The sequence below is a fragment of the Pagrus major genome, chromosome 5 (genome assembly GCF_040436345.1).
Source record: "Pagrus major chromosome 5, Pma_NU_1.0".
NCBI lineage: Eukaryota > Metazoa > Chordata > Actinopteri > Spariformes > Sparidae > Pagrus > Pagrus major.
In genome coordinates this window covers 35,895,906-35,906,300 of record NC_133219.1, presented here as the reverse complement: position 1 = coordinate 35,906,300, position 10,395 = coordinate 35,895,906, and the positions used below count along the sequence as shown (strand labels likewise).

Here is a 10,395-nt window from a genome sequence, read left to right as displayed (position 1 = left end):
ATTTTTGGTTGTTTTACTTCTTTTTATGCATACTATAAAAATACTTTGGACTTTACTTGTACTTTTCATACTTCAGCATATTTTTCCACAAACGTGAGCTACTTTAAGACTTTTACTCATGTGATTTTCTTATGGGTGACTTTAACTTTTACCAAAGTCATTCTCAGTTATGGTACTTTTTTTTTTCAAGTACTTAATACACCTCTGCCGATTAGTGCCACCAATCACGATCCGATCATGGGAGGGAGCAATATGTCGACTTAAATAACTTTTATTTACTGTATGTAACCTACTTACCATGTTTACTTGTTGATTATATTTATGAAAATAGGGGGTTAAACACTTGATATGATTGCAAAAAAAGTTTCTTAAATTTATATCACTGGATCTAAAAAAATACAATGGCTTAAAAGACAACTCCAATTACAAGTTGCCCGCAAGACTTGTATTAAAAGAGGAGGAGGGGAGAGGGAAGGGGACAGAGAGAGAGACGGAGGCAAAGATGCACTGCAATTGACTTCTTTTTCTGTTATAAAGAGGATAAAAATAAAATAATCTACTTTTATCAAAGCCGAACTAATTTCTACATTTTCCTTACCTTTGTTTACGTTCACAGTCCAAGTATTTCGCCTCTCAATGCCCACATAGCCAGGTTAAGGAGTCCTGAAATAAACACATGTTCTTTACTATTTAAGTACCTGGAGAAGGAGGGTGATGAAGACGACATAAATGCAAATATCCTACAAAACTGGGCTCATAAAGCAAATTAACCTTCAGGGACCATCTCATTTTTGCATACACTTGTACCGCTTCGGACAAAAATGTACACTTACGAAAAACTGCTCTAAGAATCTAACCGATTAAAAAAAAAATTCAGCTTTTTTTAGCTTAAATCTCTTAAACCACTTCTCTCTCCAAAACTACCAAATATTACATAATTCTGAGGATTTTAACCCTTGAAATGGCAATTTGATTCCTTGATGTCACTGTTTTTTTAATGAAAAAAAAACACACAAAAAACTCCCATTAAAAATCCCATTAAACCACATTTTTTAATCTAATTGTTTTAACAAAAAACAATCATGCATTCTGTGTTGTAAGGGTTTATATTTGAAGAATAGCACTATTTGCTGGTAAACTGTAAAAATGAAAAATATTTTTAAGTTGTGTCACTGTCACCAACACAGACAAAATGGTGGCCAAAAGAAGATGAAAATGTTGCCCAAAAAGACAAAAATGTCCCTGATGGGGCCTTAAGGTTAAGAAGAGCTCCGTGAAGTTCTGTGCAGCGAAAGCGAAACTCACTGAGGAGGGCTGCTGTCCCGGATGCTAGCACATCCCCCTCTCTCTCAGCAGCAGCAGTTGTTGTCAGAACTACAAAAAAAAAAGAAATACAGTCCGAGTGAAGCATCGGAGCCACGAACCGATACCCGGCCGCAGGGGTGTCGCTAGGAATACAAAACATCAGGGGCTTTAGCCCCACAGATAGACTCTTCTTTTTTTTTTAACAGTGGTCCAGGAATTTCGCGAGTTTTCCCATGGTTCATAGTTGCAACTACAATTGAATTTATGAGGTCCTTCATCAACGCCTTGGTTTATGTCATTATGCTTTAAAAAAAAATTATTAAAAAAATATCATGACACAATGAATTCATTCATCACTCAGTTGGGTATTTACATGAGAGATTATAGAGTTTAAATCTAGCGGTCTAAATGACCGCTAAAGGTGCGTTCACACCGGACCTTTTATTTTTGTTGCTGGCGACAAGTTTACATATTAAGTCAATGCAAACGAGCGACTGAGCGATTAATCGCTCAGGCGAAATATCGCTGGGGCTCCGAGCGACAGCGACCGAGCGACGGAGCGAAAAAGCGCTCAATCGCTCTGTCGCTCGAGATGAGAAATCCCAAGTCTCTGGCCGTCAGTCGCTTGTCGCTCAGCGCTGTAAAGGTGCGTTCACACCGGACTTTTTATTTTTGTCGCTGTCGCTCGTGTCGCTCCAAAAAAATCGCTCTGTCGCTCAGCTGCAGTCGCTCCTCGGCACAATTCAACAGATCACTCTGATGACGTCATTCAAGCGATTCCAGTGAATTTCACGTCGCTCGGAGGCGCTCATTTCTTCCCGTTTGTATTGGTCCAGCATGGCTGACAGTTTGACGAGCTGTTGGCGAAAATCGGAGGCAGGATTGCCCGGTTGGACACCAACTACAGGCGCTCCATCCCAGCTGAGGAGCGCCTGTAGTTGGTGTCCAGCGAGTGGCTGTGTGTGCGTGTGTGTGTGTGTCAACGTAAAGCCGGCTTTGCACTTCCGGACCGGTGGAGTTGTATTACGACCATGGTTTTAGTAGTTGTCATAGAAACACATAGATTACGGCAGCCTATCAGCGCTGAGCGACAAGCGACTGACGGCCAGAGACTTGGGATTTCTCATCTCGAGCGACAGAGCGATTGAGCGCTTTTTCGCTCCGTCGCTCGGTCGCTGTCGCTCGGAGCCCCAGCGATATTTCGCCTGAGCGATTAATCGCTCAGTCGCTCGTTTGCATTGACTTAATATGTAAACTTGTGGCCAGCAACAAAAATAAAAGGTCCGGTGTGAACGCACCTTAAGGCTGCCGTAACCTATGTGTAACTATGACAACTACTGAAACCATGGAAAAGTAATACGACTCCACGGGTCCGGAAGAGCGAAGCCGGCTTTACGTTGACACACACACACGCACACACAGCCACTCGCCGGACACCAACTATAGGCGCTCCTCAGCTGGGATGGAGCGCCTGTAGTTGGTGTCCAACCGGGCAATCCTGCCTCCGATTCTCGCCAACAGCTCGTCAAACTGTCAGCCATGCTGGACCAATACAAACGGGAAGAAATGAGCGCCTCCGAGCGACGTGAATTTCACTGGAATCGCTTGAATGACGTCATCAGAGTGATCTGTTGAATTGTGCCGACGAGCGACTGCAGCTGAGCGACAGAGCGATTTTTTTGGAGCGACACGAGCGACAGCGACAAAAATAAAAAGTCCGGTGTGAACGCACATGTGAACGGCCGTTCTAGTAATGTTGAATTCCGGCCCTTCTGAACTGACACTTTGGTCCAATCAGAAACATATAATTTGACCGGATCTAACTCTAGGGTTGTGGAAAGCGCACTGTTATGCCTTCACCAAGATATCGATCATTAAGATTTTGAATTTTTTTTTTTTTTTTTTTTTTAAAAAGGCACAGAGATCCGGGGCTATTCTCAAAACATCCGGGGCCAGGTCTAACGACGCGCCGGCCGTCACGAGCAATGGTAGCCCGGTGGTAACGAGTAAGAGGGCTGTTGTGGTGAGCTGGGAAGCTAATGCTAGCGGCGGATGCTAGCCGCCACCGCTAAAACCTGCTCACTCGACGCTAACGAGTACCCTAACGTTACTCTTCGAGGCTCCCGTTCTTGGTGGCGGCCGGGTATCGGTCCGCGGCTACAGAGCCTCACTTGGACTGTATTTTCTTTTTCTTTTCACCCCTGAGAACTGCTGCTGGCAGGAGGCTGCAGTTGAGCCCGAGATAAGGGGCTCAGTTTGAATGTTTTAGTTTCCAAACGGCAACGAACAAACCTCCACACTTTGTTCCCGCACTTGCATGATGAATTGAGAAAAACAGCACACTGTCATTACATTCACCCACACATACATGCTCAACATTTAGAAGACAATTACCTGTGGTAATTACGCTGGCAGACCGCAGTGATGGCAGGCAGTCTCCTCTGGTGTTGTCGTGCCGTGCTAACTCGTCGTCGTGTGTGGGCGGGGTCTTCATACGGCGGGTCTGCTTTTTCCTCTAGTTTATTTATTTATTTATTTTTGAAAAGAGTCGGCAAGCAAGGGAACGCCCACAAAAACGTCACATCCGGCAAGAGCTGTGGGGGAAAACGAACCATTCTCCCCGTCCGCATTTTAAACCTTTGTCCGCTGTCATGTTGTAGTTTGAATCACTTTTATCTGCTGACAAAGAGCTATATATAAAAAATTTGTCCGTATATTTTAAAATACTGGGTCAATGATCCGCGCTTTACGACCCCCCCCCCCCCGCTTACCGGAAGTGACGTTTTTGTGGGCGTTCCCTTGGTTGCCGATTCAATCTTGGTTTTTTAAAATGTTTTTGTGGTTTTGTCTGTTACATTTGAATGGGTTTTTTGGTGAAAGTTGATGAATAAATAATAATAATAATAATAATAATGATAATGATAATATGTCCCACAATTCATGGTGGCCTAGAGCAATATTTTGTGAATGTCATGGAAATTACTGTGATGAAAAATACATAAACAGAAAATAATATTGTAATTCAATAATGGTTACAGCTGTACTAGAAAACAAAAAATACCTACTATAGCATTGCGACAGTTTGATACAAAGAATATCAGGATCAAAATTTGAATCATGACAGCACTATTTGTGATTCAAATCAAATGGATCAAACAGTGTGTTTAGAATCATGTGATTGTAATCATCAATCAACACCAAGAGTTCATGCCAGAGGCATCCCGAATTCCTGTACTAGCACTGCAGCCTCGGCCTGGCCTGATGGAAGCTGGCTGCTGCTGGAGCCAGTTTGGCCTGGTGGTACTGCTGCTCAAGCCTAGTTTAGCCTAGCGGTAGCTGCTGCTGCTGAAGCCTGAGTTTAGCTTATCGGTAGCTGCTGCTGCTGAAGCTTGAGTTTGGCCTGGTAACTGGCTGCTGCTGGAGCCAACTTGGCCTGGTGGTACTGCTGCTCAAGCCTAGTTTAGCCTAGCGGTAGCTGCTGCTGCTGAAGCCTGAGTTTAGCTTATCGGTAGCTGCTGCTGCTGCTGAAGCTTGAGTTTGGCCTGGTAGCTGGCTGCTGCTGGAGCCTGAGCCTGGTGAAAGCTGACTGCTGCTGGAGTATGAGCTTGGCCTGGTGGTAGCTAGCTGCTGCTGCCAGGCTTATTATTATTTTTTTTTAAAATAAAACAGTCCCATTTAACCCTATCCCATAACAGCTAGTCTATCACCTCTGCACCAGGGTTGAAGTGAGATCCGCAATATCTCCATGACAGTCCATACAGTTTTACAAGCTCATCTCCTCACGCAGGGCTCTGTGGATGGTGATATTCAGGTTGAACTGAAGGAGCCGCTTGTAAAGATGCAATGCATAGGCCCAATACCACAGTGATCACCAAAACACAGCAGAGCTATCAGACTGTATTTTAGTTGGATAATTTTATTTTGAATGTGACTGAAAAATTCTATTTCTAAACTCATTCTGGCAACACTGGTTACAGGTCGATTATGAACAGGAAATGTAGTTCACAGTTTGTGTCAAGCAAAACAGGCCGACAGTGTAAATTATAGATGGAAATACACTTTAAAGAGATTCTCTTGCTTGATGTTAAAATGTATCATCCCAAGTTAACTTGGGATGATACATTTTAACATCAAGGGTTATGAAAATATTTAGCTCTTGAATCACATCCCCAGACATGCATGGTCAGATCTGCTACTGACGCTGATCCGCTACTGACACTGACTTTCTTTGGTCAACATAAAATTATATTATTGTACATCGATATTATGTTGGCACGATACATCTACAACATCAACATCCAACAATTAACGATTAACATTATGACTTTTAACGTTTCGGTCATCATTCTATATCAGAGTGAAAGACGTGTGGATGAGGTTCGATTTTAATTAGGCCTACTTATCACCACAACTTAAAACCAACAAAATCTCAATGTCAGAATTATGTGCTTGTTAATATTAAACGATTAACAGACGATAGAAAAAGGTCACCATAAATGTTATTATGTCAAAATTGGCATCAGACATTATTATGATGTTGTATATTAGTTAGCTACTTAACCCTAACTTAAAACCAACAAAATATCGTCAAACAAACAATGTTAGAATATTACATTGTTTCGATGTTATCATTATGACGTTAAAGTTGAAGTTTTCTATGCCAGACTGATGTTAGTTTTAGATGTTTGCAAGACATTGGATTTTAGTTACTTATCGCCACAACTTAAAAGCGACAAAATTTTAATGTCAAAGGATGTCAGAATATCACGTTCTGTAAACGTTTAAATTATGGTGTTGAAAAGACGTTGGGTTTTGGTCACCATAAATGTCAGAATAATATGTCAAAATGACATTGGCATCAGACATTTGTCTGACGTTAGATATTAGTTATGTAACACCCAAACTTAAAACCAACCAAATTTCAACGTCATTAGACGTCTATATCTTATGTCAAACTAACGTTCTTGATAGATGTTGTCCAGACGTTAGAATTTAGTCATCAAAAAGGTCATTATTCAACGTCAAAGTTTTGTTAGTACAGGACGTCTGACACACGTTGGGTTTTGGTTGCCTAACACCACAACATAAAAACAACAAAATATTAACGTCACTTGACGTCAATATTCCTATGTCAAAAGATGTTGAAAGTAGACGTTAAATGGACGTTGGTTTTTGGTCACATAAATGTCAGAGTCATATGTCAAAATGACGTTGGCACCAGACATTGGTCCGACGTTGGATATCAGTTATGTAACACCCAAACTTTAAACCAACCAAATTTCAACGTCATTAGACGTCTATATCTTATGTCAAACTAACGTTGTTGATAGATGTTGTCCAGACGTTAGAATTTAGTCATCAAAAAGGTCATTATTAAAGGTATAAAGGTCACGTTAAATGGACGTTGGTTTTTGGTCACCTGATGTCATGACTTGAATCCAACCAAAGACCAACGTCTATTGACGTCCGGTGCCAGCTGGGTGCCGTCCTGTCTGCCCGCCGCATTTGAAAACCGTCCAGGTTAGCATCCGTGTCCAGGGTCTGCGCATATATATATGTATATATATATGTATACATATATGTATATATATGTATATATGTATATATATGTATATATATATGTTATTTTTATTATTATTTTGCAAAAACCAGTCAGACACATATTAAAGAATTTTGTATGTCTTGATATGTGATTGGAGCAGACCTTTAAAAATCTACCCATCAAAAGACTGGGAGCATATCTGGTTCAGTCAAAATTATATTGATTACATGGAAACATGAACTTAGTATAATTGTCAAATATAAATGTCATGCTTGGCAGTTGTACATTTGGCAATGAATATGTCCATATTCACTACTCATCTTTTTTCCAGGGGCTTCTGGAGTGACTTGCCTACCTGGATCCATACCAAGAGGAACTTATCCACACAACAATACTCCATCAACATCATTTTTAGCCATGCTGATGTGCAGTAAATCACAGAATGCACAATAATCAGAGACTCTATTAATTATTATTAAAAAAAGAATATAAAGACTAAGTGCAGCTGGACTACATACATCACTCACACTGCATCTTCAGTGTCTTAGAGCATTTTAGTTGAAGAAGTCCTCTTCTCAAATAATGAAGCTACTGAAACGAGGCTGGCTGCTGTGGTTGCTGAAGCTCAGTGTTGTTCTGGGGTCACTATGGATGCTACTCAGTTTCACCAAAACAAGCTGGAATCCTACCTTCAGTCTCAGCTACAGCCGGTTGGAGTACACCGACTTTGATGGGGATCCAGAGAAAATGTGCGACTGTTCAGAAATCCTGCGGGGAGAGAGGGAGGCATTGGAGCAGGCCAAATTACTGACCATCACTAAAACATTCAAGGACAGCACTCGGATCCCTGACGAGTATTACATCAATGCAACAAAAGACTGCAGGTGTGTTGCTTTAAACTACAAGTTGCACTAATAATGTTTCTCTAAGCCATTTTTTAAATGTACTAAATTTAACATACATTCTTTGGAAGCATGCACTACATTCCCTATGTTATTTGTTCAATGTTGTGTATTTACAGGAAATTCCAATTAAGCAGGAAATACTTAACATTCCCTCTAAGTCAGGAAGAAGAGGACTTCCCTCTGGCTTATTCTATTGTTGTGCATCATAAGGTATTTCTAAAGCCTGAACTGACCTTTAAATACACTGTAATAACAACGGGGTAGTAGTCTAAACAATTCACTTTAATCATTGTTTAAAGGGGCATTCCACCGATTTTACACATAAAGGTCTGTTTAAATGTAACAAGGAGTAAGTCTGTGGAAACATCTGTGTAATGTCTTCTGTTCCTCTGGAGGAAGCTTTCCAAAGTTTGAAAAAAAATATTCCCTGATGTAGTAATCAGATTATCTCAGTTTGGCCTCCAGATTTATTTATCAGAAAGCATGTGTTTCAATTTGATAAATGAATTTGATAAAAGCATTTTGGAGGCAGGCGGTCTAATAAACTTTGCATCATGGTCAAGTCAGGATATCTCAGTTTCTGCTGCTTCAATTTTTAAATTTCTCCTTTTAGTCCTCTAGTTTTATGGAAGAGCAATATTGAATTGCTGGAGGGCTCCTTTAAATATACCAAAAATAAAGATGCAACACATACAGAAAGGATTTAATTTATTGTGTTTTCATATTCTCTAGGTGCAGAACTTTGAGCGACTGCTTCGAGCCATCTATGCACCTCAAAATATTTATTGTGTCCATGTGGACAAAAAATCTGACATCTCAGTCTTCTCTGCCATCATGGCCATTACTTCCTGTTTCCCGAATGTCTTCATGGTCAGCAAGTCTGTGAGCGTGGTCTATGCTGCCTGGCCACGAGTCCAGGCTGACCTTAACTGTATGGCTGATCTTTATAACGCCAGCACAACATGGAAATACTTCATCAACCTTTGTGGTCAGGATTTCCCTCTGAAAACCAACTTGGAGATTGTACGAATGTTGCGTTCATTGAGGGGCGGTAACAGCTTGGAGTCGGAACAAATAGGAGGAAAGAAATGGAGGGTGACAAATTCTTACCAGATAGTTGATGGACAAATCCAGGTACTTCTTTTGGAGATTTTTATAATTTGCTAAATTTGCACGGTAATTTTGTCATTGCAAAAACCTTGTTTTGAGATTGATATTAATGTCTGTCACCATCATATTAATTAATTTTTTTCAACTGTCTCAGGCAGTAGGAAAGGTGAAGGAACCATCTCCATTCAACCTGCCTATTATGTCTGGAAATGCCTACATTGTGGTTAACAGAGGCTACGTCCGCAGCGTGTTGGAGGACAACCGATTACAGGCTCTAATCGAGTGGGCCAAAGATACCTGGAGTCCTGATGAGTTCCTCTGGGCAACTATTCAACGAATCCCTGGTGTTCCTGGATCAACTTGGCCCAACTCCAAATATGACATGACAGACATCAATGCTATTGCACGGCTGGTGAAGTGGTCGTGGCATGAGGGGTCAGAGGGGTCACTGGAGGCAGTGTACCCAGAGTGTCACGGCAACCATGTCAGGGCAATATGTGTGTATGGTGCTGGAGATCTACAGTGGCTGCTTAAGCAACATCACCTCTTTGCCAATAAGTTTGACACAGACACAGATCCCATTGCTGTCTACTGCTTGGAGAAGTTTCTAAGAGAAAAGGCACTGGCTGAGTTACATTAGATGAATGATTTATCTGCTTAAAATGCATAAAATAATTTAAATGTTTCTATGTATGCAGTATCTTACTGTTATGCATATTTGCAGTGTAGTAAAAGCCTATTGCTGCTAATCCAGCAGTATATCGTGTTATTTCATTGCTGTTTATCAGTTAGTCCAGGGAAAGCATGCAGCAAAACACACTGCAGTGTGCAGAAGAACTGTGAAGATATTCAACCCCAAACATAAAGCCAAAAACGCAGGAATGACTTCAAAACATCACTGTCAGTCACACGAACCATAATAAAAAAATCCACAATTGGTAGTGTGCAACATGTGCATCCTGGTGTGGGGTCATAAAAAATATCATCCTGATCATAGCGGATGCATGCAGGTGAGTGAAATTAAAAATGACCGAGTGCAGCCTCTCTTATCATCCAAGCAGAGTGGCTTGAGACCTGCATGCTGAAGGGTGCACAGGTGCAGGCAAGTGAAACTAGCACCTGTTAAAAGATTTGGGCAGAGAAACACACATACTGTCATATGTCATATCAAACGCTAAACAATTACCTTTGCACTACTGCTTCCGGGCATCCAAGCACTTCTTTACTATTCAGGACAGCTGTCTGGAGGGTTCCACCAGATGAGATTATGTAGGTTGTTGGAAATGTATGTCAAGTTTATGTTTGCGAGCTTTGTTGTTGTCTTTTTAGATGTATTTAAAGTAAATTGATTAATTGATGTTATGTGTATATTTGTAGAAAGTGAAGATACATGCTTCTCACTAGACAGGAAGGGAGTGAAAAACTCATCTGTAACTAGAAACTAAAGCTGTCAGACAAATGTGGGGAGAAAAAGTACAATATTGGCATTAAGATTAAGTTTGTAGCATTGAGTAGCATAAAATTGAAATACTC

At 41.0% G+C, this 10,395-nt stretch overlaps 1 protein-coding gene across 1 annotated transcript; it reads left to right on the top strand.

The window, feature by feature from the left end:
• Nucleotides 1-7,429: 7,429 nt before the first annotated feature.
• LOC140996365 (beta-1,3-galactosyl-O-glycosyl-glycoprotein beta-1,6-N-acetylglucosaminyltransferase-like) lies at nt 7,430-9,502 on the top strand. Its single transcript, XM_073466748.1, has 4 exons — nt 7,430-7,731; nt 7,869-7,962; nt 8,485-8,886; nt 9,017-9,502. The coding sequence occupies exons 1-4, from the start codon at nt 7,430-7,432 to the stop codon at nt 9,500-9,502; spliced, it is 1,284 nt and encodes a 427-aa protein (XP_073322849.1).
• The last annotated feature ends 893 nt before the right edge of the window (nt 9,503-10,395 follow it).

Bases quoted from the DNA above. Each gene is read 5' to 3' on its own strand.
- LOC140996365 (XM_073466748.1), top strand. From the start codon at position 7,430: ATGAAGCTACTGAAACGAGGCTGGCTGCTGTGGTTGCTGAAGCTCAGT. The intron at 7,732-7,868 runs GTGTGTTGCTTT...GTGTATTTACAG, and splicing joins AATGCAACAAAAGACTGCAG to GAAATTCCAATTAAGCAGGA. The intron at 8,887-9,016 runs GTACTTCTTTTG...CAACTGTCTCAG, and splicing joins TAGTTGATGGACAAATCCAG to GCAGTAGGAAAGGTGAAGGA.